The 27,677-nt window shown below is 65.7% G+C and overlaps 1 protein-coding gene across 1 annotated transcript in view; it reads left to right on the top strand.

Moving 5' to 3' along the window:
- The first annotated feature begins 3,421 nt into the window (after positions 1-3,421).
- Positions 3,422-27,677, top strand: part of RYR1 (ryanodine receptor 1) — a 123,555-nt gene continuing 99,299 nt past the window's right edge. The window contains 20 exon segments of the mRNA XM_075015975.1: positions 3,422-3,538; positions 11,043-11,162; positions 11,564-11,668; positions 14,656-14,730; positions 16,079-16,157; positions 17,078-17,190; positions 17,804-17,897; positions 18,826-18,922; positions 19,456-19,530; positions 20,446-20,602; positions 21,832-21,996; positions 22,344-22,465; positions 23,365-23,551; positions 24,019-24,154; positions 24,334-24,429; positions 24,953-25,071; positions 25,472-25,605; positions 25,957-26,198; positions 26,781-26,973; positions 27,227-27,443. Of these exon segments, the coding sequence (XP_074872076.1) occupies positions 3,491-3,538; positions 11,043-11,162; positions 11,564-11,668; positions 14,656-14,730; positions 16,079-16,157; positions 17,078-17,190; positions 17,804-17,897; positions 18,826-18,922; positions 19,456-19,530; positions 20,446-20,602; positions 21,832-21,996; positions 22,344-22,465; positions 23,365-23,551; positions 24,019-24,154; positions 24,334-24,429; positions 24,953-25,071; positions 25,472-25,605; positions 25,957-26,198; positions 26,781-26,973; positions 27,227-27,443 (2,574 nt within the window). The 5' untranslated portion in view covers positions 3,422-3,490.

The raw sequence follows: 27,677 nt of genomic DNA, 5'->3' as shown, positions 1-27,677 counted from the left end.
TCACCCCCTCCCAGTAACACCTCAGCATCAGGCAAAGAACAAGTACCAGAATCGTCTGGTCTCTGGGATTCCCTGATGATACTAACTGGATTAGACCAAGTTAAAGCATCATCTCCCCTGAGAGACACAGAGGTAGGCCCACTTCCCATCTGGGCTTCAGCTGCCCTCAGATCCAGCTTTGGGATCTTGGCTCCATCTTGAGCCCCCACAGGCTCAGGCAAAGGATTCACTTCCCCAGAAGCAGAAGCTCTTTTCTTGCACCAAGGACCAGTGTCCTTAGCAGGGATACCACTGCCCATCCCAGAGCCATTCCCTCTGCTCCAGCCCCCATGGCCGGATTCAGAGACACACCTGGAATGCTCTTTTCTGGTGGATCCTTCTCCAGCCACCCTAGGCTGAGGAATCCTCCTCAGACAATGGGCTAGTTTCCTCATTGGCACCTTTTCCAAACGCAGGCTCTGCTCTCTCCCCAGGCTGCTGCTGCTGTTCAACACAGACAGACAATGGGAGACACTCTCTCCTTTGTCCCAGCCCCCCGGCTGGTCTCCACACACACACAGAAGGTGAAGCAGCTTCTCTCACAGACATCTTGCCATTCCCAGTGGATCAGCTGCTTTCCTGCACAGACACACAGGCACCTTCCTTGGCCCAGGCCTGGAAAACTCTTCGCAGGTCTGTCTTGGCCACTGGTAGATGATGGGTTGGAATCGCTCCTTCCCTCCTTGAGCTGTGGCAGGCCACTCGGTTCAGAGCTCCAGGCAGTCCAGGGTTTCCTGCCCCGATCCGGGCTCACCCCTGCAGGATTTTTCTTAACCCTCAGCTCTGCCACTGCACATCCACGCTGCCTTGTCCAGCTTCTTTAGTCTCGATTCAGTTTCCAGGTGCTGCCACTTCACAGCGGAGTTGCTGAGCGTGGTTGCAGGCTCTCAGGCTGATGCCCTCTGCATCCCACGATTCCTGGAAGAATCCCTTCAGTGTGCCAGGCTCCTTGCGGGTCACAAGCTGCCCAGAGTTAGGCCGTAGGCCCCTCCGCCCTCTGGGACCGACTCCAACAGACTCCCAGCGGAACCCCTTCTTCAATGTGACACCCGCTCTCAGGGACCATGAGCACACTGTCTTGGGACGAACTCATTCAGCATCAGCCTCCTCAGGGGTCACTTGTTCCTGGGGGTTGGGCCCTCAGCCCCTCCACCTTCTGGGACTGACTCCAACAGATTCCCAGGAGTAACCCCTCCTCGGGTGTGACACCTCCTCTCGAGGACCATGACCGCAGTTGCTTGGGTTTGGCCACAGGCCCCTCCGCCTTGGGGAACTGCACCTCACTGCCCTTCAGCATACCTGGGTCTCGCAGGCCCCACTCCTTCCGGGGCCCCGGTCACTTACTGCTGGATGCTCCATCCTCGGGGTGCAGAACATCCCACTTCTGACACCAGTGTGATGGGGTTCTGGGGTCCCCTATGCTCTGCACCCTGTCTGCAGGCAGGAGAGTCTCTCACTCAGCAGGAGAACAGCGGGTTTATTAGCCGACAGGACACAGCATCGTTCAGAGGAGTCAGTACAGCAGGCAGAGACAGCCAGTCCAATCCATGTTGGGGAGAGGAGGCCCCGAGGGGCCCCCAGAGCCAGGGCCTTGCCCCCTCCTTTGTCTCTCTCTCCCTCAGCCCAGACTAACTGCTTCCAACTCCCAGTTCCAATTCAAACCCCTTAGGCTCTACCTCCTCCTTTGTCTGCAGTACAAAGGTGTTACCTGGTTGTCAGGGTTACCCTCAGCAGGAGCCCCACACCCTCTGTGAGCCACTCACACACACACAGGTATCCTCCACTCCATCACACAGGACTCCTGGGTTCTAGTCCCAGCTCTGGAAGGGGAACTGGGTGTTGGGGGGGGGGACCCCAGCTCTGGGGTGGGTGGGCAGCTGCAGTGTGAGGGTGTCATGGCATGCAGGGGTGGTCCCCAGGCTCTGCCCCCCCCCCGTCCACAGGCAGGAGTGACTCTCACTCAGCAGGAGACCAGCGGGTTTATTAGCTGACAGGACACAGCCTCCTACAGAGGGGTCAGTGCAGCTGGCAGAGACAGCCAGTCCCATCCATGCTGGGGAGAGGAGGCCCCGAGGGGCCCCCAGAGCCGGGGCCTTGCCCCCTCCTTGGTCTCTCTCTCTCTCCCAGCCCAGCCCAGACCCACCGCTGCCCAACTCCCAGTGCCAATTCAAACCCCTCAGGCTCCACCTCCCCCAGTGTCTGCAGCCCAGAGGTGTCACCTGGTTGCCTCGGTTGTGCCCACGGGTGCCAGTGTCTCGTCACATCCGGACTGGGCACCTCATCACAGCAGGGGTCTCATTCAGCGCCGGGCACTTTGGGGCTGAGTCCAGCCCTGCTGTCCCCATGCACGGCGGCCGGTCCTGCAGGGAGACAGCTGGAATGGGGGCCAGGGAGCTACTGGCAAGCCAGGGCCCTGCCTGAGCTCGTCAGCTGGGGAGAGAACCCCGGAGTCCTGCCCCCGCCCCCGAGCTGGGGAGAGAACCCAGGAGTCCTGCCCCCGCCCCCGCCCCCGCCGGTGGGGAGAGAACCCAGGAGTCCTGCCCCCCCTCCCCCGGAGGTGGGGAGAGAACCCAGGAGTCCTGCCCCCGCCCCCGAGCTGGGGAGAGAACCCAGGAGTCCTGCCCCCCTCCCCCGGAGGTGAGGAGAGAACCCAGGAGTCCTGCCCCCCGCCCCCGGTGGTGGGGAGAGAACCCAGGAGTCCTGCCCCCGCCCCCGAGCTGGGGAGAGAACCCAGGAGTCCTGCCCCCCTCCCCCGGAGGTGGGGAGAGAACCCAGGAGTCCTGCCCCCCTCCCCCGGAGGTGGGGAGAGAACCCAGAAGTCCTGCCCCCTGCCCCCGGAGGTGGGGAGAGAACCCAGGAGTCCTCCCCCCGCCCCCGGAGGTGGGGAGAGAACCCAGGAGTCCTGCCCCCGCCCCCGGAGGTGGGGAGAGAACCCAGGAGTCCTGCCCCCCGCCCCCGGAGGTGGGGAGAGAACCCAGGAGTCCTCCCCCCGCCCCCGAGCTGGGGAGAGAACCCAGGAGTCCTGCCCCCCGCCCCCGGAGGTGGGGAGAGAACCCAGGAGTCCTGCCCCCGCCCCCGAGCTGGGGAGAGAACCCAGGAGTCCTGCCCCCCTCCCCCGGAGGTGGGGAGAGAACCCAGGAGTCCTGGCTCCCAGACCTGGCTCCAGCCCCCTCCTGGGCTCCAAGAGGGATTTCCCCAGGGCCGGGCTAGACCAGGAGGCTGCGGGGGGGACACCCCTCCCCCCATCACCACATTTCTCCTCCCCCTCCCCCCGCATCTCTCCTGCCCCTCACCCCCGCCCCCCTTCTCCCAGCCGAGCCCCCAGGTGCCCCCTCCAATCGGCAGCGGCGGGGGCGGAGCCCGTTAGCTCGCCCGGCTCGGCCCGGCCCGGCCCCTCACTCCCGGCGCTGCCCGCCGAGCGGCAGCCCCAGCCCCGCCGTCCCCCGCAGCCATGGCCGAGAGCGGGGAAGGGGAGGACGATGTGCAGTTCCTGCGTACGGTGAGTGGGGCTGGGGCTGAGGGGGGCAGGGCTGGCCGAGGGCTGGGGCTGAGGGGGGCAGTGGGGCAGGGCTGGCGGAGGGCTGGGGCTGAGGGGGGCAGTGGGGCAGGGCTGGCGGAGGGCTGGGGCTGAGGGGGGCAGTGGGGCAGGGCTGGCTGGGGGCCAGGGCTGAGGGGCCAGTGGGGCGGGGCCAAGGGTGAGGCGGGGTAGTGGGGGGGCACTTGGGACAGCGCAGTGGGGGACGACAGGAGGTTGGGGGGTGACGGGGGTCAGGACGGCCCCTTGCCCGGCAGACGAGTGGGCAATGCATGGGGGAGGGGTGGGCGCCCAGGGCAGAGATGTGGGGACAGAAGGGGACTTGCTGTGATAACCCCAGTCTCCAGCCCCCCCCGCCCCCCAGGGGTAGCTAGCAGACCTGTGCGCAGGGCAAGGGGGGTAAGAACCGTGGCCGTGCCCATCCCCCCAGAGGGACCAGGGTTTGCTCCGAGCTCCTCATACTCGGGGCCTGCGCAGCCCAAAAGCAAGCGACTGCCAACAGGTGTCACCGGCGGGGGGGCAGCTGCTCCCCACCCATCCCCTCTCTGGTGGCTGCCTGTCCAGGGGCCTTCCAGACCCTGCTCTGTTCCTGGCCGAGCTGTGGGGCAGACCCCGGGGCTTGGGTTCTGGCTGTGCAGCACCCGGCCTGATGGGCCCTGATCTCGGTCACTGTGTGTCTGGGGGCACCCGGCCCGACAGGCCCTGATCTCGGTCACTGTGTGTCTGGGGGCACCCGGCCCAGCGGGGTTCTCTGGGTGATGCTGTAAAATACCTAATCATCATCCTTTCCAGTCCTTTGAGCCTGACTAGGTGGATGCTTTAGGCTTGTGGTGTCACTTCTCCCCATCATGTGCTGTTCCATTTGTGCAAGTAAGGAGTGAAGGTGCAAGACAGGAGTGTGTATGAGGAAGGAGTGAGTGTGCAAGATGCAAGTAGCTCCAGGTTCACACGGCTCCAGCTCCCCAGTGCTCAGATTTCGGAGCTTTATTTAACCGGGCTGACAGCTGGCTGCGTTCATCAGCAGGGATGGCTAGAACTGCAGGGGGAGGGGGCCTTGTTCACCCGGCTGCAGGGAGCAGGGTGCTGCGGGCAGGCCTGTGGTAGGGTTCGGGTGTGGTCTCCCCAGGGATCCGTGAGCTGGGTCATAGCCTGTCTGGGGGTTGCCAGGGCTGGCCTGGCACTGGAGTAGTCCAGCTCCCTGGCTGTCACCTTGGGAGAGTATCAGTCCCCCCTTGCGCCGTGGGGTACAAAAAGGGGCTGCCAGAGTGGAGGGAACTTCAGCAATTAATAACCTATAATGACATAGATGCGGGGGTGTAGCAAGTGGGGGCACAGAGCTTGGTGCATGGGCAGAGCTCAGGATGAGGTGTGCCTGGGGGCGTGGAACTCAGCTGTTGGGGGGTGCATAGGGAGGGGTGGAGTGAGGGGCATGAGGGTGTTCTCAGTGGGGTGGGGTGTGTGGGTGGGCTTGTCCCGGGGAGGCAGGAGGCCTGGGGTCAGGGCAGGGGGTCTGGAACCAGCTGGAGGAAGAGGGGAGAGGTGGGCACCCCCCCAACCACTGCTGGAGAACAGGAATTAATGGAGATGGTTTTCCTGGGATGCGTTGCAGTGAGGGAAGGGATGCTGGGCTGGGGGTGGGGGTGGGATGCAGCGTGGTAGGAGGGGCTGCAGTGGCAGTGAGGAGCGCCATGTGGAAGCAGGGCTGGGATGCAGTGTGGTGGAGAGGTGCAGTGTTGGGATTAGGACAAGGTTGAGGAGGGCATGCACTGGTGGGAGCAGAGCAGGTGCAGTGGACAGAGTGGGACTGGATGCAGTGTGGAGGAAAGGGATGCAGAGCAGGGACTGGAGCTGAGATGCAGTGTGGTGAGGGAGAGGATGCAGTGAAGGGAGTGGGGCTGAGGTCAGGGAGGGGATGCAGTGATCCTGAATGCCCCAGCTCAGTGGTGTGCCCCTCCTCAGTGCCTTGTGGGGCAGAAACTGTGGCTGATTCAGGCTCAACTGGGCACTACAGTGGAGAGAGAAGGTCCCTGGCTGCCCCGCCAGGTTGGAGCGCCCACTGCATTCCCGTTCTTCACACTTCACACTCTCCTGTGCCAGGTGCAGGATGTCTGTGTGTGTGCACATGTTGGAGTTTGGCACAGGATGGGCTGTGTGTATGTGAGGGTGTCTGGCACAGGATGGGCTGTGTTTATACATTGCCATTGTCTGGTGCAGGATGGGCTGTGTGTACAGCTGTGTGTGTCTGATGTAGGATGGTGTGTGTCTGGTGTCTGGTCAGGCGGTATGTACAAGCAGGTGTCTAGCAGAGGATGGTGGGCTGTGACTCCAGGTGGGTGTCTGGCTGTGTGTGGAGGTCAGTTGTCTGGCACAGGACAGACTGTGTGTACAGTCAGGTGTCTGGCAGGGGATGGGCTGTGTGTACTGGCGGCTGTCTGGTATAGGATGGTGTGTGTACAGGTGGATGTCTGGTGTAGGATGGGCTGTGTGTACAACTGGGTGTCTGGGTAAGACAGTGTGTGTACAGGCGAGTGTCTGGCATAGGACGGGGTGTGCATACAAGTGGGTGTCTGGCGCAGGACAGGCTGCGCGTACAGGCAGGTGTCTGACATAGGACGGGCTGTGTGTGCAGGTGGGTGTCTGGCATAGGACAGGGTGTGTGTATAGATGAGTGTCTGTCATAGGACCAGGTGTGCGTACAAGTGGGTGTCTGGCACAGGATGATGTGCGCACAGGCAGATGTCGGGCTCAGAACAGGCTGCGTGTGCAGGCGGGTGTCTGGCATAGGATGGGCTGTGTGTACAGGCAGGTTTCTGGCACGGGACAGGCTGTGTGTACAGGCGGGTGTCTGGCGCAAGACGGCTGTGTGTACGGGCGGGTGTCTGGCGCAGGACGGCTGTGTGTACAGGCGGCTGTATGGCGCAGGACGGCTGTGTGTACAGCAGGGTGTCTGGCACAGGACGGGCTGTGTGTACGGGTGGGTGTCTGGCGCAGGACGGGCTGTGTGTATGGGCGGGTGTCTGGTGCAGGACGGGCTGTGTGTACAGCAGGGTGTCTGGCGCAGGACGGGCTGTGTGTACAGGCGGGTGTCTGGTGCAGGACAGCTGTGTGTACAGGCGGCTGTATGGCGCAGGACGGCTGTGTGTACAGCAGGGTGTCTGGCGCAGGACGGGCTGTGTGTACGGGCGGGTGTCTGGTGCAGGACAGCTGTGTGTACAGCAGGGTGTCTGGCGCAGGACAGCTGTGTGTAAATGCCTGGAGCAGGAGGTGGGTTGTGTAGGTACCAGAGTCTTGCAGCTTGCAGTTGGACGTGTGTCTGTCTCCATCTGTCCGTCTGCTCCACTTGATGCCCCCAGCAGGGAACAGGCGAACGCCGTTTAATGCTCTGAAAAACAAGGGGGCGGGGGCTGTGTCCTGAATTCAGCTCAGCTCCTGGGGGAGGGCGGCAGGGTGACGAGGAATCTGCTGCTGCCTAGATTTTCCTACCCCGGGTGCCTGAAACCAAACACCCCCTTGCTGCCTGCGTGCTGCACGGCCCTGGGGGCAGCAGGCAGCCGCAGCTGGGCCAGGGGAGTGGGGACCAGTGGTCAGAGCAGGTGTGCTGGGCACCTGGACGCCTGGGTTCTCTCCCCAGCTCTCGGGGGAAGTGGGGCTAGTGGCTGGGGGGGCTGAGAACCAGGACCGCTGTGCTCTCCCTGGCTTTGCAGGGAGTGGGGTGTAGTTGGAGCCAGGGCTGTAGGAGTGGGGGGTGGGATGCATCAGGGTCCCCTCCCCCCGCAGCAGGCCGAGGCTGGGCCAGCCTCAGTGTGGGTATCTGGATTTGCAGGAATGCATCCGACAGGTGCAGGCTCCCAAAATAAGCCCCTGCCCTGCGCTGGGGGGATGGGAATGATTGGGGGGGAGGGGCCGCCCTCTTTCCTCCCAGAGACTCCCCCCACGCCCTGCCCTGACCAGGGGGCATGCTGGCCCTGGAGGGTGTGGGGAGGACTTAGCCGCTTCCCCATGTCCCTGCAGCCTGCCGCGCCCTGCAAGCTGGTCCCCGGGGGCCTGGGCCCGCGCCCGGGCCCAGGCTGGGCTGAGCTGGGTAATTGCTTTGCTCAGCCGCTAATAGCAGCTCCCCTCCCCAGGGAGCCGCAGCCTATTCTGAGCCCCTGCATCTCTCTGAAAGCCACTGGCAGGAGGGGGGGCAGGCGTCTTTTTCCAGGCCGGGATCTGCCCTCACCTGGGTATTGCCTGCAGCTGGGCAGGAAGGACCCCCGCCACCTGCTGGGACTGGCCAGCCTGGGGTTCAGGACCCATCTGGCTCCCCCTGGCATCTGGGGGGTGGGGAGGGGGCACCTGCCTGCCGAGGGACCTTGCCAGGAGCCTGGCACTAGGCAGATCTGCCCACAACCAGCAGCCATCTCCATTTGGGGCTCGGGCCGGGGCCCTACCTGGGGGGCTGGAGAGGGGCTCAGGCCGGGGCCCTGCCTGGGGGCTGGAGAGGGGCTCAGGCCGGGGCCCTGCCTGGGGGCTGGAGAGGGGCTCAGGCTGGGGCCCTACCTGGGGGGCTGGAGAGGGGCTCGGGCTGGAGTCCCACCGGGAGGGGCTCAGGCCGGGTGGGGAGCGCAGTGGGTGCTGACTGGGTGCATTCCAGCCCTGTAAGCTGAGCAGGCACCTCGAAGGGTGGGGGCGTTGGCGGCCCTGGGACGGGCGAGCAGTGCTGAGGGAGGTCACGTGGGGTGGCCTGGCTGGTGCGTGGTGGGGGAGCTGCTCCTCCTGGGCACCATGTGAGCCCTGGGGCACCAGGGGGGACTGAGCTGTCTCCAGTGCTGCAGATGGGGGTGCTGCCCCCCTCAGACGCAGGATCCCCTCTCCCGCTCGTCCTCAGCCCTGGTCCCTTCTCTTCCTGTCTGGAAATGCAGGGCAGCGGCTAAGCCCACCGCCCCACCCAGCCGGGCTGCATCTTGGGTGTCTGTGTGCTGGGTGAGGGATCGCTGTATAGCCAGCCCCGATGCCCCACCCCAGAGGTGGGCGCATTCACGGCTGTCTATTTCCCAGCTGCTCTGCCCCAAGGGGGGACAGGAGCGCTGGAAGGGGGGTGTCACCCTGAGGGCCAGCAGAGGTGGCATTTGGTGCCCGCCTTGTGGGGGACTGCACAGGCCTGGGAAGCCGGCATAGGCTGTGCCTGGAGGGGCATTAGCTGTGCTGCTGCGTTCCCGCAGTCTCCGATTAGGGGTGGGTGGGAGAGGGGATGAGAATGGGTTCGGGTGTGGGGCACCCCTGCTGCTCCCCAGCTGCAGCGCCTGCATTGCCCTGCCTTGGACCCATTTGTGGGGGTTCAGGTGGGGGAAGAGGGTCCATCCCAGGGCCGGCGAGCGGCTGGGATCCGGGGTGCCAGTGGCTGGCGGTGACTGGGATCTTGCCAGCAGAGGGAGCCCCCTGCCTGGGCGGGGGGCTGGAACCTGTGGCACTCAGGCTGCTTCATGGGGCTTTCCAAGCACTGTGCAGTCAGGGAGTTCGGCTGGATTACAGCTGTCTGGGGGGAAACTGAGGCACGCGGCGGGGGCAGTGACTCGGGGTGGGGAATGGGGCTAGAAGAAGGCAGGAAGGGGAGCCCCCGGGGACTGACTCCTGCTGCCTGAATCATCCTCCCAGGCCGACCGGCTGCTGTAGCGGACAGTGTCCGCCCCCCAGCCCCCTGTCTTGGCCTCCGCCTGCTCTGCAGCCCCAACAAAGGGGCTCGTTGGCCCTGGCGGGGCCGGTGCTGCTGGGCTCGATCCAGCGTGACGCTGCAGCCCCGGTGCAGTCGGGGCTCCGGGTGCGAGTCCCAGTGAGGGCACGCTGGCGAGGGGGGCAGAGCCGTAGCCCCGCACCCGGCCGGCGGGACACGGCTCCCAAACACCCCTCCAGGGCTGGGGCTGCGGGCCGCAGGCCTGGCCCAGCGCGGAGACCTTCCGGCAGACGGCGCCCCAGGGCGGCAGGGCCGAGTGCGGACAGAGCCAACGGCCACCGCCCGGCGGCGTCCTCAGAGCCCCCCGCAAGGTGCGGCCGCAGCGTGGGGCGAGGTCACCCGGCCCCCCCGGCTGGGGCCTCAGGCCAGCGCTCAGTGCGTGTCCCCTCGCGCACGCGCCAGCACTCCCCACCGTTTCACCCCACGCCCACGGCCAGCCCCCCAGCCCCCGCTGTCACCGCCGGCCCTCCCACAGCTTGACCCCCAGCCCCCGCTGTCACCGCCGGCCCGGCCCCACAGCCAGCCCCCCAGCCCCCGCTGTCACCGCCGGCCCTCCCACGGCCAGTCCCACAGCTCCCACTGTCACCCCCAGCCCGGCCCCACAGCCAGCCCCACAACCCCCGCTGTCAGCCCCTGCCCTTCCCACGGCTTGACCCCCAGCCCCCGCTGTCACCGCTGGCCCTCCCACGGCCAGTCCCACAGCTCCCACTGTCACCTCCAGCCCGGCCCCACAGCCAGCCCCCCAGCCCCCGCTGTCACCCCCGGCCCTCCCACAGCCAGCCCCACAGCTCCCGCTGTCACCCCCGGCCTGGCCCCACGGCCAGCCCCACAGCCCCCGCTGTCACCGCCGGCCCTCCCACGGCCAGCCCCCCAGCCCCCACTGTCACCCCCGGCCCCCCCACGGCCAGCCTCACTAGCCCCTCTGTCACCCCTGGCCCCCACACGGCCAGCCCCCCAGCCCCCGCTGTAACCCCCGCCCCTGCCATGGCCAGCCCCCCCAGCCCTCACTGTAACCCCCGCCCCTCCCACAGCCAGCCCTCACTATCAGCCCCTGCCCTTCCCACAGCCAGCCCCCCAGCCCCCGCTGTCACCCCCCACCGCTCCCACGGCCAGCCCCCCAGCCCCCACTCTAACCCCCCGGCCTCTCCCCATGGCCAGCCTCCCAGCCTCCACTCTAAGTCCCCGCCCCTGCCCCCCCAGCCAGCCCACCCAGCCCCCGATCTAACTCAATCCCCTCCCCCAGGCCCCCACTCTAACCCCCTGCCCCTCTCCCCACAGCCAACCGCCCCCGTCCCCCCGCCCTAACCCGCTCCCCTCCCCCAGAGCCCCTCCCCCATTCTAACTCCATGCCAGCCGCTCCCCAGCGCTGCGGCCGCGTGCTCCCCCCGCCAAGTGCCGGGGCGCGGCTCCGAGGCTGAGCAGCCGATCGTCCCGCGCAGGGAGGTGAACGCCGAGCCCCCCTCCCACTGTGACCCTGCACACGGGGGCACCGCCAGCACCAGGGCCGTGCCGGGCCAAGGGGGCAGCCCCGCACGACTGGCATCAGCATGTCCCATGCGTCACCAGCTTCCACCGGCCGCCTCCCGTCGCCCACCAGGCACGAAGTTCAGGGCAAACTTCGCCCGGCAATAGTGTTACACGTGTGGCACTCCAGTAACCTGCCCCCCCTCACCGGCCCTGTGTTGCAGAGTGGGGGGGCAGGGTCCTGGGGGGTGCGCACAGCCAGGAGTCCTGACCCCCTCCTGCCTCTTCCCCCAGGAGGACGAGGTCGCCCTGCAGTGCTCTGCCACCATCCTCAAGGAGCAGCTCAAGCTGTGCCTGGCGGCCGAAGGCTTCGGCAACCGCCTCTGCTTCCTGGAGTCCACCTCCAACGCCCAGGTGAGCCCCCGGCCCTGGTGTGCCCCGGGGAAGCGCTGGGGGAGAGGGACCACCAGCGCCATGTGCCCGGGGGGAGGGGCCTGCAGCCGAACCTCCCCCTGCTGCAGCTGGGGGCTGCTCCTGGAGCTGGCAGCAGAAGATTGGTCTTTGGGGTGCAGCTTGAGCCCTGCCTTCCAGATTCCCCCAATGAGCAGCTGAACACTGAGCCCTCACCATGTCCCTTTCCCCTCTGCAGTTGGAATCCCAGCTCCCTCAGCCCCTTCTTCTTTCCCAAGCACCAGCCCCTGGGGAGAATCCCCCTTGGGGTGTTGCAGTACAGGGCCCATGACACACATCCCACCTCTGCTCCCCATGGGGGGTGACAGAGCCCCCTATGACCCCCTTCTCCCTGCCCCCTGCAGAATGTCCCCCCAGACCTGGCCATCTGCTGTTTTGTGCTGGAGCAGTCGCTGTCCGTCCGCGCCCTGCAGGAGATGCTGGCGAACACCGTGGAGGTGGGCAGCGAGGTGAGCCTGGTGGGGACGGGAGGGGGAAGGGGCCTTTCCCTGTTGCAGGTCGCATCTATTGGCCCCCAGGGAGTCGGGGCTCCTGGGGGTGCACAGCAGATGCTGGAGGGAGGTGTGGGGGGGTAGGAGAGCTGGTGGGGAGGGAGGTGCAGGGAACATCTCAGGGCTGTGCAGGATGAGCTGGAGCAGTGCTGGGGCCCATCCAGCCATGGCCCGTCACTGGCTCCTCTCGCGGGGTGGGGGAAGGGTTCAGGACACCTGCCCCAGGGCTGTTCTGCCTCCCCCCTGCTGCCCGCCACCCTCCAGGCCCTTGGCTCCTTGGGGCCCCTCTCCCTGGCTGGGTCACACCTGCCGCGCAGCCACGCCTGGGGCAGGAGGGGAAGGTTCTGACCATGTCCCCATGTGCCTGTGGATGTCCTGTGACCTTTGCTCGTGGGGGGGCTGCAGTGCCCCTGATGGGGGTCCCGGCCAGCCCCCCCACCTGGCCATTGGTTCATCTCTTCTCTTCTCCCTTTCTCTCCCCTTGGCCTCTCCGCCATCGGCCGACGCTCTAGGGTGTCGACTTGGACAAGTGGGTATGTGCCAATCTCGCTGCAGTGACCCCCCTCCTAAACACCCCCCCCGCCTGCATCACTGGGGTTCCCACCTGCTCCCCCAGCTGCTGGACTGGAGAACAGAGCACCCCTTGTGGAGTGAGGGGGGACAAAGGGGACCCTGCTGTCTCAGCTAGCGCCCCTGAGGGCTGGTTCTGGGGGACAGGGGAGACACCGTCTCCTGAATCTCCCGCAACCCCCCTGGATTTGCCAGTGCAGAGGGAAGCCCCGACTCCTGGAGGACGAAGAAGATCGAGACCCTTTGCCCGGCTGCCCACAGGCGTCCAAGTGCTTTGCCAGTTGGGTGCCAGCCCCCGGCCTCCCCACCAGGCAGGTGTTTGCCTGAGGGCCCACATGGCAAAACTAGAAAGGGGACCCAGGAGTCCTGACTCTGTCTTCCTTCTCTAACCAGTAACTCCCAGTGCCTGGTGCAGTTCCCTGTATGAACACCCCCATGCACCTCCCCAGAGGCAGCTGCATCTTGGCACTGGGTGAGGGATCCTTGTATAAATAGCTCCCAGTGTCCCACCCCAGAGCTGGGTGCAGCTCAGCACCTGCAAGGGACCCCTGCAAAATACCCCACACTTTATACCAGAGGCAGCTGCATCCCAATGCTGGGAAAGGGTCCCTGTGTAAATAGCACCACATCTTAGTTAGGGGTGGCTGCATCTCAGTGCTGGGCAAGGGGTCCCTGTATACACAGCCACCATGTCCCACCCTGGTGTCAGGCGAGGGGCCCCTCACACACCACGCAGTGCAGTGGCCAGGTTTGGGCCTTGGGATCTCTGGGTGGAGTTGGGGGGGCGTGCAAAGGTGCTTCCAGGATTCCCCCTTTACCCCGATTCAGACAAGGTGGGAACCCCAGCACCTCCCTCGAGTAACCCACCCTTCCTGGCAGACCCCACTCCACCCCTGTCCCCACAGCCCTCCCTCCCAAGCCTCTCCTCTTCCCACTTGTGGTGCTGATCCCATCCATCCTCCACCATCCCTCTGTCGCATGGTTCCCACGTGCTCGGCATGGGCAGGGCGCGGAGCCAGGGCAGAATGGCCTGTCTGCTCTGTGGCCTCGTTCGCATGCTGGGAGTGGCTCTGAGTCTCTCCCCTCCTGGCCTCATGGCAGAGGAGTGCACAAATTACTGCGTGTAACCATGCCCATAGACAACAGTATGGCCCTACGACCAGCCCATTATGGTACCCTTACAATAAGGAGCATGCCAGGCCCATGTAAAACTGGTCATATTATGACAATATGACCCAGGCAATATTGACCATACGAAGTGGCCTATGTAGCACTGACTATATACAGCAATACGGCCCAGGCAATATTGACCGTAGGAGGTGTTCTGCATAGCACTGACCGTGTACAGCAATACGGCCCGGGCAATATTGACCATATGAGATGACCTGCGTAGCACAGACCATATACAGCAATATGGCCCGGACAGTATTGACCGTATGAGGTGGGCTGCATAACATTGACCACATACAGAAGTATGGCCTGGGCAATACTGAGTGTCTGGGGTGGCCTGTGTCATCGTCCACATACAGCGATACGGCCCAGGCAGTATTGGCCATCCGAGATGGCCGGTGTAGCGCTGGCCACGCACAGCAGTCGGGGTAGGCAGTACTGACTGGATGAGCTGGCTGCATAACCCCAGGAGGGCCCCTGCTATCACCTGGGCGTAAGGCACGGGCGGTCTCGCACCTGGTCGGGTGCCTGGTGAATAAGCCGGCAAGAGGCCGTGCGGCGATCACACACAGCAGCAGGCCCTGGGCAGGGATCCTGTGCCAGGCTCACGCCTGGCCGGCTGGCTGGCCCTGGCTCTAGCCCCCGAGGCCGGTTCAAGGGCCGTGCAGAGCCCAGTGATATGGCCCAAGGGCCCACCTGCATTAACAGTATGGCCTGCCCAGTTCTGACCGTACGTATTCTAGTAGTATGATCCATGAAATAACAACCATATATCTTCTAGTAATCCGGCCTGGAGGCTGTAGAATCGGGGCGATCGCCATTCACGGCTTCAATAGACACTGCGCGGTTGGCAGCGTCTCTGGGTGCTGGGTCGTCACAGTTAACCAGGAGGGGTCAGTGGGGGGCGGGGGGGGGCGCTTCCTGGTATCCAGCATTTCCCACGCCAGGCTGGATCTGCACCTGGACTGGGTCAGCGGGGGGTTGCATCTGGGCTGCGGAGGTGGGTGGGTGCCCCATGGCTCCGAGGGCTGGGGCCAGGGTCCTGGGAGCCCTGGGCAGACTCCAGCTCTGGCAGCGGTAAGTCGGTCCTGGTGAGGTTGGTTTGGCAGGTCTGCGTCGCACCGGGAGGCTCCCCGGGCTCACCCGTCCTCCCGTGGGCGCCAGCGTCCCTCACAGACCCCCTCCTCTTGTCTGCTTCACCCCAGTCCTCGCAGGGCGGTGGGCACAGGACCCTGCTGTACGGCCATGCCATCCTGCTGCGCCATTCCCACAGCGGCATGGTGAGTGGGGGGCGAGTGGGGCAGGGTGCCAGGGTGATGGGCACAAGGGCTGGGGTGCAATGCATGGCAGGGGCATGTGCTGGCTCAGCTGCCCAGCGGGGGTGGGGGGCGGGTCTTGCGGCTGGGAGACCCAGGGCTGTGTCTCATGGCTGGCAGGGGATCGCTCCTTGCCCTGGGACAGCCCTGCAGATGCTGCTCCTCGTGCAACCCAAGACCTGGGGCACTCGGGGTGCAGGCGACCGTGGCACAGTGCCATTTCCCTAGGCTGCGGTCTTGCTGTGCTGGTGAAAATCCCCCTCCCACCCTGCCCTGGCCACGTTGTGTTGGCACAGCCACCAGCAGCCTTCTCTTCCCGGTGTCCCTGCCAGAGCCCAGCCACCCTCTGTCCTCTGGGGCCCTGGTGACAGCTGGGCTGTGTGTCTCCTGGGTCAGTTGCTCTATTTTGAACCCCCGTGGAATGTGTTCCATGCCGGGGGCACGTCCTGGGCATGCCAAGGGGCAAGGGAGCCCGGCCCATGAATGTCAGCAGAGAATGCCAGTCGTGGGCCCCGCTTGCCCCAGGGCGCCTGCCTGACCCTGGGCTCCTGTCGAGGGCCCCCTCAACAGCCAGGTTAGCCGGCTGCCGTCCTGCCCAGGAAGCCCGGCCAGGCTGAGCTGCAGCCAGGGGGGCGGGTAGGGGCAGAAGCAGGTGGTCAGGGTCACCCCTGGCCTGGTCGTGCTCTCAGCTCCATGCAGCCCCGGGAGGAACCCGCCACGCTGACGCCCGGGCCAGGAATTTGCTAATCCGGGGGCTCAGTGTGCTCTGGCGCCTCCTGGCACTGCACCTGTGTCCCTGCAGCCCACCCGGCTCTGCCCTGGGGGCGTCCCCTCGCTCTGCGCCCCGCGCCCTTGGACCTGGCCTGTCGTAGCCCCAGACAGCTGGGTGTGGCCCAGCCCAGGTGGGCTTCTGGCTGCTGCATGTCCCCAGCTCCCTGCTCCCAGCTGAGCCTCCCATGTTCCCTCCTCCACCCTTTGGCTTCGGTGCCAAGCAAACAGACCACAGAGTCTCTCTTTCGGCCTGTGTTCCCCTGCTGGACCCTGCCAGCCAGGTCACCCCATTCCTCTGTCCCCAGTCTAGGGGAGGTCACCCTTGGTCCCCTGCAACACATGCAGCGTGTGAGGAAACTGAGGCACACACTGTGTTCATGCAAACCCGTGAGAATGTTCCCCGCTCTGTCCCACCCTCCCACGCTGGGGCTGGAATCCAGGAGTCCTGGGTCCCACCCCGGCTGCCTTCCCGGGAGCCCAGGCCAGCTGCACCCCAATAACCCTGCTGCCTCAGTTTCCCTTCTGTCTCCTGCCCTGACAGTACCTGAGCTGTCTGACCACCTCCCGCTCCCTGACTGACAAACTGGCCTTCGACGTGGGCCTGCAGGAGGATGCCTCAGGTACAGGAACATGGAGGTGGTTGTTTGTGTGTTACAAGAGCACCAGGCCCAGAGAAGCACCCATTATGCTAGGTGCTGTCCATTTGCATGGCTGTTAAGTGCATTATGGTACTGCCCAGGCACCCCACCCACAGATCCCATTATAACAGCCGCTGGACCTTCCCATTGCTCTTAATTAAGTGTATTACGGTAGCACCCAGGAGCCCCACCCACGGAGTGGGATTTCATTGTGCACAGACACTGCTGCTGGGGCAACTGAGGCACACAGTGGGGGTGTGACTTACCCATGCTTATCCAGCACACCGGGCGGAACTGAACCTAGGTGTCAGGGCTCCCAGCACAAGCCCCTGTCCCTTTTCAGACCCAGCTCACTGTGTACCCTGAGGCACAGCCCTGTCCTGCTCCGTGCCTCAGTTTCCTCACCTACCCAGCATGCCACGCTGTGCAGCCACCCAGCGCTGCCATCCACACCGTCGTGATTTGTCTGCGTTTGCTGGGCCGAGGGGCCTGCACCAGCTGCAGGCTTTTGCCAACCTCCTGCTGGGCTGGGGGGCAGCTGGGAAGGGAACATCTCCCAGCTCTGTTCCCCTGAAAACTGGCCCAGGGGTTGGGGCTCCGAGCTCCTCAGTCAGCTGGCGCCTGCTGTGATCAGACTAAAGAGCGAGAGGAGGAGGAGCAGGGTGCCCGCGTGCCCCCAGTTCCTGGATGGGGTTCCCAACTGCTGCAGCGAGTCCCAGCCGGGGGCCCTGCATTCTCAGGCGGATGCCCCCCCGTGGGGTGAGTCCCAGGCCCGTTGCAGTCGGGCAGGTTCCCACCCCAGTGGCTGGGTGGTGGGAGGGCCCAGCGCCCACGTTCCAGCCTTCGCGGGGCCCCCAGTGTGCAGCGCCGAGGGGCCGTACCCACCCCTGTCTGTGTCCCAGGCGAGGCCTGCTGGTGGACCATCCACCCCGCCTCCAAGCAGCGGTCGGAGGGTGAGAAGGTTCGGGTGGGGGACGACCTCATCTTGGTCAGCGTCTCCTCCGAGCGCTACCTGGTGAGTAGGCGTGTGCACATGTGATTTGCATGCACATGTGCAAGGGCATGTGTGTGGAGGTACATGCGTGTGAATGTGTGTGCTCCTGGGTGGGTGTGCAAGGCCGTTTGTGTCGATGTCCGTGCAAGCCCCTAAGTGTGGCCGTATGTGGTGGCAGGTGTGGGTGTGCAAGCCCCGGTGTGGGTTTATTCGGCTGTGTGGGTGTGCAACCCCCTGTTTATGTGGATGTCCGTGCAAGCCCCTGAGTGTGGCCGTATGTGGCGGCAGGTGTGGGTGTGCAAGCCCCGGTGTGGGTTTATTCGGCTGTGTGGGTGTGCAACCCCCTGTTTATGTGGATGTCCGTGCAAGCCCCTGAGTGTGGCCGTATGTGGCGGCAGGTGTGGGCGTGCGAGCCCCCGTGTGGGGAGGCAGACGTGCACGCCCTGTGTGTGTGCATGCCCCAGTACCCCTCTGCCTGTGTCCTTTGGCCCCACTGCACGGGGAGCAACCAGCCGTGCTCCCCCTAACCTGGGAACGCCTTGGCCCAGACTCCTGGGTTCGCGCCTGTGGGCGTGGCCACGGGGTGGGACCAGCCCTCTCCTGGTTCCACCTGCCGCACTCTCTCCCCACCCAGCACCTCTCCACGGCCAGCGGGGACCTGCAGGCTGATGCCTCCTTCATGCAGACTCTCTGGAACATGAACCCCATCTGCTCGGGCTGTGAGGAAGGTCAGTGCCCCCCTCGCCCCCCACCAGCCTGGGGGACAGTCCCTGGGCCGGGGCAGACTCTGCTGGGTGGGGGAAGGGAGGGGGTCTGGACTCCTGGGTTCGCTCTCCGGTTCCGGGAGTGGAGTGGGGTCTCCTGGGAGCCCAGGACTCCTGGGCTACGTCTACACGTGCACCCAACTTCGAAATAGGTTATTTCGATGTTGCGACATCGAAATAGGCTATTTCGATGAATAACGTCTACACGTCCTCCAGGGCTGGCAACGTCGATGTTCAACTTCGACGTTGCTCAGCCCAACATCGAAATAGGCGCAGCGAGGGAACGTCTACATGCCAAAGTAGCACACATCGAAATAAGGGAGCCAGGCACAGCTGCAGACAGGGTCACGGGGCGGACTCAACAGCAAGTCGCTCCCTTAAAGGGCCCCTCCCAGACACACTTTCATTAAACAGTGCAAGATACACAGAGCCAACAACTAGTTGCAGACCCTGTATATGCAGCACGGACCCCCAGCTGCAGCAGCAGCAGCCAGAAGCCCTGGGCTAAGGGCTGCTGCCCACGGTGACCACAGAGCCCCGCAAGGGCTGGAGAGAGAGTATCTCTCAACCCCCCAGCTGATGGCCGCCATGGAGGACCCCGCTATTTCGATGTTGCGGGACGCGGATCGTCTACACGTCCCTACTTCGATGTTGAACGTCGAAGTAGGGCGCTATTCCCATCCCCTCATGGGGTTAGCGACTTCGACGTCTCGCCGCCTAACGTCGATTTCAACTTCGAAATAGCGCCCAACACGTGTAGACGTGACGGGCGCTATTTCGAAGTTACTGCCGCTACTTCGAAGTAGCGTGCACGTGTAGACGCAGCTCTGGGCTCCCTTGGTCAGTGGCCCCCCCACTGCTCTGACATGGGCCATCTCCTCCCTCTCGCCAGGGTACGTGACGGGGGGCCATGTGATGCGTCTCTTCCACGGGCACATGGACGAATGCCTCACCATCTCCTCCAGCGAGCAGGGCGAGGAGGAGCGCAGGTACGGCCCAGAGCCAGCCTGCCACCCGCAGCGCCCACCAAGGGCATGGCCTGGCCCCAGGGCTGGGCTGGGCGCTGGGCTTCTGGGTTCCCTTCCTGGCTCTGCCCCATCCTGCTGAGCAACCTCAAGCCAGTCCCCCGGGGGTGCTTTGTGCCTCAGTTTCCCCTCCACCCTTTCACAAGCTTTTGGGGGCAGGGACTGTCTCTCGTTACGTCTCTGTGCAGCATTTGGTGCGTTGAAGCCCTGATCTTGCGGGGGGAGGTCTGTGCCAGGCACAGCCCAATGGGGGCCCTGAGCTCAGTCTGGGGGGTGAGTGCAGCGCTTGGCCTGGGGGGCCCTGAGCTCAGTTTGGGGGGTGTCAGTGCAGCGCTTGGCCCAGGGGGGCCCTGAGCTTAGTCTGGGGGGGGTCAGTGCAGCGCTTGGCCTGGGGGGCCCTGAGCTCAGTCTGGGGGGTCAGTGCAGTGCTTATCCTGGGGGACCCCGAGCTCAGTGTGAGCAGGCTCCCTCCAGCGCTCCCCCTCTCTCCTTGGCAGGATGGTGAACTACGAGGGCGGTGCTGTTTGCACCCATGCTCGCTCCCTCTGGCGGCTGGAGCCCCTGCGCATCAGGTAGGAGAACGACCGGGACCCCCCAGCCCCCCAGACGGGGGCGTCCCCTAAGGGGCTGGGAGCGGAGGACATGGACCTGAGTGACTGTAGACTGGGTGGACTGTATGGACCAGAGGGAGGAGGACTGTACAGAATGGGATGGGGGCCGTGTGGATTGGGGACTCTGTACAGACTGGGTGTGGGGGCTGTATGGATCGAGGGCTCTGTACGGACCAGGGGTGGGGCCACGTGGATCCGGGCGCCGTATGGACCGGGGGGTGGGAGCCGTGTGGACTGGGGGCTCTGTACAGACCAGGGCTGGGGGCTGCGTGGATCAGGGGCTCTGTATGCACCAGGGGGTGGGGCTGTGTGGATCGGGGGCTCTGTACGGACTGGAGGTGGGGGCCGTACAGATCAGGGGCTCTATATGGACTGGGGGTGGGGGCCGTATGGATCGGGGGCTTCTCTATGGACTGGGGGGTGGGGCCTTGTGGATCGGGGGCTCTGTACGGACTGGGGGTGGGGCCGTATGGATCGGGGGCTCTGTATGGACCGGGGGTGGGGCCGTGTGGATCGGGGGCTCTGTATGGACCGGGGGTGGGGCTGTGTGGATTGGGGGCCCTGTATGGACCGGGGGTGGGGCCGTATGGATTGGGGGCCCTGTATGGACCGGGGGTGGGGGCCATGTGGATTGGGGCTCTGTATGGACCAGGGGGTGGGGCCGTGTGGATTGGGCCTCTGTATGGACCAGGGGATGGGGCCGTGTGGATCGGGGGCTCTGTACGGCCCGGGGGGTGGGGCCGCGTGGATCGGGGGCTCTGTACAGAGCAGGGGTGGGGCCGGGTCCGTGGCTGATGGCGGGGGCAGGGCCCAGCCCAGCTTGGCAGGCAGGGGGCGCGCTGGGCGGCCCTAGTGCCGGGTTTCTTCGCCCCGCAGCTGGAGCGGGAGCTACATGCGGTGGGGGCAGCTGTTCCGTGTGCGCCACGTCACCACGGGCCGCTACCTGGCGCTGACCGAGGAGAAGGGGCTGGTCGTGGTCGATGCCGAGAAAGCCAACACCAAGGCCACAGCCTTCTGCTTCCGCGCCTCCAAGGTGAGGGCGGGGCGGTGCCACAGGAGTGGGGTGGGGCGGTGCCATGGGCGCGGGGCGGTGCCAGGGTTTGCCATGCTGTGGAAGTGGGGCTGGGCTGGGCTGGGAGGCGTCAGGCCAGAGGCAGCTGCACCCTGTGCCAGGCGAAGGGTGGCACTGCTCACCCCAGAGGTGGCTGCATCTCAGCCCTGGGTGACCTACAGCTGCCTGGGGGCTGGATTCCCCCAGTGCCCATCCCCATGCGCCCCCGAGGCCAGAGCTGGGCAGCGTGTGGGCCATGGGCAGGCAGCCCCACGGTCCCATCCCCCCCGGTCCCAGGCAGGTGGCCACACGTGGCTCGGACGCTGCTGGCCTGGCTGGGCCGTGGCTCGTCCGTGTGTGGCCGGGTCGTGGGCCCTGAACCGAGGGCTCTTCCCAGGTCGTGAAACTCTCCCCCAGCCCCACAGTCCCAGCTCTGCCCCCTGAAGGTAGGGTCAGGCCCAGGGCTGTGTCTGCTCCCAGTGGCCGTGGCCAGGGCCAGGCGCCCCGAGGGGGTGAACACGTGGAGTTGTGAGCCCCCACCAGGTCTGAGCTCAGCCTCCGTGTGCCCTGTGCGCCCCACAGCGAGTCCCCCCCAGGGCCCTGCACCCCAGTGGGTCTGAGCTCAGCCTCCCTGTGCCCTGTGCGCCCCACAGCAAGTCCGCCCCAGGGCCCTGCCCCCCATGGGGTCTGAGCCGCCTCAGCCGTGACCCAGCCAGCAGGTAGAGGGGGTTGTTGGTTGACCAGGGCCCAGCTAGAGTGGAGCTGGCTGAAACGGCACCAGGCTGACAAGTCCAGCATGGGGGCAGGGAGCCCTGGGCCCGGCCCTGCGCCCCCAGCCAGCAGAGACTGACCCCCGCCAGCTGCCTGGCCCCCAGCACACGCGTTGCTCTCCCTGGCCTTTGCCTGGCTTCTGGGGCCAGACACACCCCGCACGCCGTGGGTTACAAGGAGCGGCTACAGGAGCCCCTGCAAAACGCACCCTTACTCCACCCTGAGCCACTGGGGGGAAACCAAGGCACGCAGCCGTCGTGCGGGGAAACCGAGGCACGCAGCCGTCGTGCAGAACAGGCTCATACAAAACGAGATGGGAAACTCCTCACCTCGTCACGTCTCTGTCCTGCCCCCCCCACGTGTCTGCCCCCCATGCGGGCCCCCTCACAGCCCTGCCCCCCCCCTCACGGCGGCCCTGCCCCTGCTCTCGCCCCCTGCAGGAGAAGCTGGACGTGGCGCCCAAGCGGGATGTGGAGGGCATGGGGGCCTCCGAGATCAAGTACGGCGAGTCCATGTGCTTTCTGCAGCATGCAGCCAGCGGCCTGTGGCTGACCTACGCCGCAGCCGACGCCAAGGCCCTGCGCCTGGGGCTGCTCAAGAGGAAGGTGGGGGGAGAGGAAGAACCGAGGGTAACCGGGGCGGCCCAAGGGGAGGGGGGCAGGCAGGCTGGGATGGGAGGTCCCTGCGGCAGCTCAGGAAGGGGCTGGTGGGTCATGAGGTCTGTTGGGGTCTCAGAGGAAGGGGGCTGGTGGGGCAGGAGGGTCCCTGGGGAAGGGGGCTGGTGGGGCAGAGGGGGCCTTGGGGGGCCCAGAGGAAGGGAGCTGGTGGGTTGGGGGGGCCTTAGGGGGGCCCAGAGGAAGGGGGCTGGTGGGGCGGGGGAGCCTTAGGGGGGCCCAGAGGAAGGGGTGACTCTGGATCCGGGGCCCCACTCCCCCCATGGCTCTCCTCCCAGGCCATCCTGCACCAGGAGGGGCACATGGACGACGCCCTGTCCCTGACCCACTGCCAGCACGAGGAGTCGCAGGCCGCCCGCATCATTTACAGCACCAGCGGCCTCTACGGCCACTTCATCCGGTGGGCAGGGGTCACCCAGGGGGCTGGAGCCAGGGGGGGCGGGGAGGGGGCTGAGCCCCATGGGGACGTGGGACGGATAATCCCTGGGGGGCTGCTGAGTGATTGGAGCTGGCAGGGCTCAGCCTGACTGGGAGGGGTGTGGCGATCTGGAAGGCTGATCTCCCCCCACCCCACCCCACCCCAGTGTGCTGAGCAGCCTGGCTGGGGCCCCCTGCCTGGCTGGGGTGGTTCCCGGGCCTGGGCTGGGGCTGGGTGTTTTCCGAGGTGCAGGGAGCACAGCACAGTCTGGAGACCCTGAGCTGGGACAAGGGCAGGCGCTCCATGCCCTGCCCTGCCCAGCCCCGAGTATCCCTCCCTCTGCCCCAGCTCCCTTTCACCCCCTGAGTATCCCTCCCTCTGTCCCAGCTCCCTTTCACCCCCCGCAGTCCCCCTGAGTGTCCCCTCCTTTTCACCCCCCTGCTCTCCCCTCCCCTCCCCTCCCCCCTGCAGCCCCCTCCCATGTTCCTGCTCCCTTTCGCCATCTGTGGGCGGAATAAACATTGTTAATTGCGCTGCTGCATGCGCGGTTGTGCACCACCTATAGGAACACACTGCCGGCTGCGGGCGCTCTGCTAACCAGCTGGGCGCCCCCTGAATCTCCCCTGGGCGGCCGCCCGAGCACTCAGCATACAGGGAACCCTGCTCCTCAGCTTCCCAACTCCTGACTCCCCCCTGTGTCCACCCCACTGGTTCTTCTCCAGTCCGCCTCACCTCCTGGGGGCGCTTCTGGCTCTCTGAAATCCACCCCAGCTCCCCGCTGGGGGACTCTGGCCCTTCGCCTGCTGGTGTGAGCGGTGGGATCAGCCCTGAGCAGGGTGTGGGGCTGGTCTGACCCCCTCTCTCCCCCGTGGCACTGGCAGGGGCCTGGACAGCTTGAGCGGGAAGGACAAGGTGGGCACAGGGGTGGTGCTGCCCATCAGTGGCATGATCCTGAGCCTGCAGGACCTGATCGCCTACTTCCAGCACCCGGAGGAGGAGCTGAGGCACGAGGAGAAGCAGGGCCGGTTGCGCTCACTCAGGAACCGCCAGAACCTCTTCCAGGAGGAGGTCAGCAGGCGGAGGGAGGGGCTACGCTGGGGTGGGAGTGTCACTGCTCCCTGCAGGCGCTGTCCCCCGCAGTCAGTGCCAGCCCCAGATCTCTAGGGCAGGGCTAGGGGGCGCTGCGCTGGGAGGGGCCCAGGAGGGGGGTGGAGGGTGCGCTATGTGCGGCGGGGACTCAGTCGTGGGCACCGTCCCCGTGCAGTTACAGCTGACCCCAGAGCTGGGACGGGGGGCACTGTGTGTCAGGAAGCTACATTCAGCCTTGGGCACAGGTTGCCTGTATAACTGGCTGCCCCGCCTCCCTCCCCAGAGGTGGCTGCATCTCAGTGGCAAGACAAACGATCTCAGGCTTTGCGGTGGACAGGCGGGGCAGGAGCTGGCCAGGCTGGGGTGGGAGGTGGGAGGGCAAGTGTCAGCCCCGGCGGGCTGGTGCCTTGGGGCATCAGGGCTGCGCTGCGCTGTGCTCCCCGCAGGGCATGATCACGCTGGTGCTGAACTGCATCGACCGCCTCAACCGGTACAGCACGGCCGCCCACTTCGCTGAGTTCGCGGGCGAGGAGGCAGCTGAGTCCTGGAAGGAGATTGTCAACCTGCTCTACGAGCTGCTGGGTGCGTGGGGCCACAGGCAGACCTGGGGAGAGCGGCTGGGCCCTGGCAAGGGCGCTGAGCCCTGGGGCTGCCCACCAGACAGACAGGGGGTCTGCTGGGGGCCAGCCAGGAGGATCCTGCTCTGGGTGGGGGGGGCTCGGGAGCCCCCCTCCACCAACAACCTGTATCTTTCCACGCAGCCTCCCTGATCCGGGGCAACCGCTCCAACTGTGCCCTCTTCTCCAACAACCTGGACTGGCTGGTCAGCAAGCTGGACCGGCTGGAGGCCTCCTCTGGTGCGTGTGCGCGGGCGTGCGGGCAGGGCTGGGGCACTGCAGGAGGGGGGTTCGTGCCCTCTCCTGGGCTGCATCGGCCGTGATTAGATGAGCAGCTGGATCCTCGCTGCCTGGCCAGGCGTGAGCAGCAGCAGGACACACACCAGACACACACGTCCGCACTGCGCGCGTGTCTGAGCAATGGCCTGGAGACACACGTTCTCCACCCAGGCCGGGCCGTGCGCGCACAGCCCCAGCACGCGGCTTGTGCACACGTCTGCGGACCGGTGCCTGGCTCTGCTCTCTGACACGTGTGCGCTCCCCGGCAGACCCCGGCTGGGCACACGCAGCGCCCTGCCCCTGTGCAGCCTGAGGCACGGACACTGCCTGTAACACACTGCATGCGTGGCCAGGCACACGGCCACCGTACATGGTGAGGTGCATCCAGAGCCCCACGTGCCATGCACACCCCCTTGCAGCGTGCACCTTACGCTCCCCACGAGTACATGCCCTCGCGTGCTCACGGCCCCGTGCCTCCTGCCAGGGATCCTGGAGGTGCTGTACTGCGTCCTCATTGAGAGCCCCGAGGTGCTGAACATCATCCAGGAGAACCATATCAAATCCATTATCTCGCTGCTGGACAAGCACGGTCGCAACCACAAGGTGAGGGGGTTGCCCTCAGCCTGGATCCTGGCCCAGCCCCTCCCTTCTTGTGGGCAGAGACAGGTGTGGGAGGGAGGTGGCAAGGCTCCTTTGTGGTCCCAGGTTGAGGGGCTCATCTGCCCCTTGTCAGTTAGAGCGACCCTCGGGCTGCTGTAACTCACACAGCACCCCCTAGGGGCCATGCGAGGCAAAACAGCCACAGCGCTGTGCGCTCCAGCTAAGCCCCGATCCGCCCCCTGGGGGGAGGAATAAGCACCCCGCAGAGCGCTGCATCCATGCCCTAGGCCACCCGCCCCCGGTTTGGAAAGGGCACTCAGTCCCTTCCTGGGGTAGCCAGGGGCCAGGTGACAGGGCCAGGGCAGGTAAAACCCTAGAGCTGTCTGCTCTCTCCATCCCATAGGTCCTGGATGTGCTCTGCTCTCTGTGTGTCTGCAACGGGGTGGCCGTCCGCTCCAACCAGAACCTCATCACCGAGAACCTGCTCCCCCGCCGGGACCTGTTGCTGCAGACCAGCCTCATCAACTATGTCACCAGGTGGGGGTGGGGTTGGGGCTGGCTTCCTCCGCCCCCCACCCACAGGTGGCTACATCCTAGCACCAGGCGAGGGGGGTCCCTGTATAAGCAGCCCCCATACTCAACCCCAGAGGCGGCTGCCTCTCAGTGCAGGCGAGGGGGGTCCCTGTATAAGCAGCCCCGGCACCTCACCCCAGAGGTGTCTCAGTGCAGGCGGGGGGGGACCCTGTATAACCAGCCCCCAGCCCCTGCACCTCACCCCAGAGGCGTCTCAGTGCAGGCAAGGAGGTTGCAGGACACTTGGGGTGTGGGAGGTCCCTTCCTGCCCCTGCCCCTGCCCCCCCCATTGACAGCCTGTCTCTCTCCTGGCAGCATGCGCCCCAACATCTTCCTGGGCACGCACGAGGGCTCGACGCAGTACAAGAAGTGGTACTACGAGCTGATCGTGGATTACGTGGAGCCCTTTGTCACGGCGCAGGCCACCCACCTGCGCGTGGGCTGGGCCATGACCGAGGGCTACAGCCCCTACCCCGGGGGTGGGGAGGGCTGGGGCGGCAATGGCGTGGGAGACGACCTGTACTCCTTCAGCTTCGACGGCCTGCACCTCTGGTCAGGTACGAGCCCCAGCTCTGCCAGGGCCTGCGGGTGTGCGAGGGAGCAGGGGGGCGCCCAGGCCCCTCTGGTACACTCGCACACTTTCCTTAACTTCTCTGCCTGCATGCTCTCCTTCCACACCTGTCCGTGCCTTCCACGTGCTGTCTCGTGCATGCTCTCGCACGCTCTGTGCACTAACACTCCTCTGCCCACTTGTGTCGCTGCCTTGCACACCTCTGGCAGGCTCTCACGCAGGCTTTTATGTTACCCTAATTTGCTTTTGCACACCGTCTGTGCATAGCAGTCACTTGCTTGTTCTCGCACACACGTTCATTGCACACACTCGCCCACTCTTGTGCGTGCCCACTCTCGCGGATGCTATCTCTTGCACACTTGTTGCACACTCACATACACATTCCCTTGTGTATTGTGCCACTTTTGGCTCCGGAGCAGCTGCTCCGCCTGTCGGCTGCCACCCAGCATGCCCGGGTCAGCGACCCCTCCCCAGTCCTTGCCCCTGCGTTTCACACCCACACCCTCCCCCAGCCTTCGCCTGAGGCTGGGCCCAGCCCGTCACCGCCCTCCTGTCTCCTCCTGCGCAGGCCGCGTGGCCCGGGCCGTGACCTCGCCCGGCCAGCACACGCTGGCGGCCGATGATGTGGTGAGCTGCTGCCTGGACCTGAGCGTGCCCAGCATGTCCTTCCGCATCAACGGCTTCCCCGTGCAGGGCATGTTCGAGAACTTCAACGTGGACGGCCTCTTCTTCCCCGTGGTCAGCTTCTCGGCCGGAGTCCGGTGAGCTGGGACCCCGGGGCGGGCGGGGGAGGAGGGAAAGGGTGGTGAGTGGGGCTGGGGGAGGGGAAGGGGAGGATGAACGGGGGCTGCCCAGGGCTGGGAGGAAGCGGACGGGTGGAGCTGGGGAGAGGAATAGGGGCATGGTGGGGGCAGGGCGGGGGGATGGGCAGAGGAGCGGGAGTGGGGGAGGAGGCGGCGGCGGGAGCCCAGGGAGGAGGGGTCCAGCCTTCATCCCCTGCCCAACCCCCCTCAGGGTCCGCTTTCTGCTGGGGGGCCGGCACGGCGACTTCAAGTTCCTGCCCCCGCCGGGCTACGCGCCCTGCTTCGAGGCCCTGCTGCCCCGCGAGCGCATGCGGGTGGAGCACATCAAGGAGTACAGGCAGGACGCCGGGGGCATCCACAGCTTCCTGGGGCCCACCCAGAACCTGTCCCACACGGCCTTCACCCCCTGCCCTGTGGACACCCAGCAGGTAGCGCCCTCGCCCCTGGGCTGAGGGGAGGCGGGTCTCCAGCTGCTCCTGTCCCAGTGCGGGGAGGTCCCTCGGTTGGACACTTGGGGGGCAGGGTGTCCCCAAACTGGCCCCAGGGCGATAGGGTGTCACCATGGGAAGACCAGGCCCCACTTGGAGGTGTCCTGCAGGACTGGGCAGCACTGCAGTATGGGGGCTGGGGGGCGCTGGCACGAGCCTGGCTGGGAGGCCCAT

The sequence above is a fragment of the Carettochelys insculpta genome, chromosome 22, assembly GCF_033958435.1.
Source record: "Carettochelys insculpta isolate YL-2023 chromosome 22, ASM3395843v1, whole genome shotgun sequence".
Classification (NCBI taxonomy): Eukaryota; Metazoa; Chordata; order Testudines; family Carettochelyidae; genus Carettochelys; species Carettochelys insculpta.
Note: the sequence above shows the minus strand (reverse complement) of the source record. Positions and strands in the feature narration are given on the sequence as shown.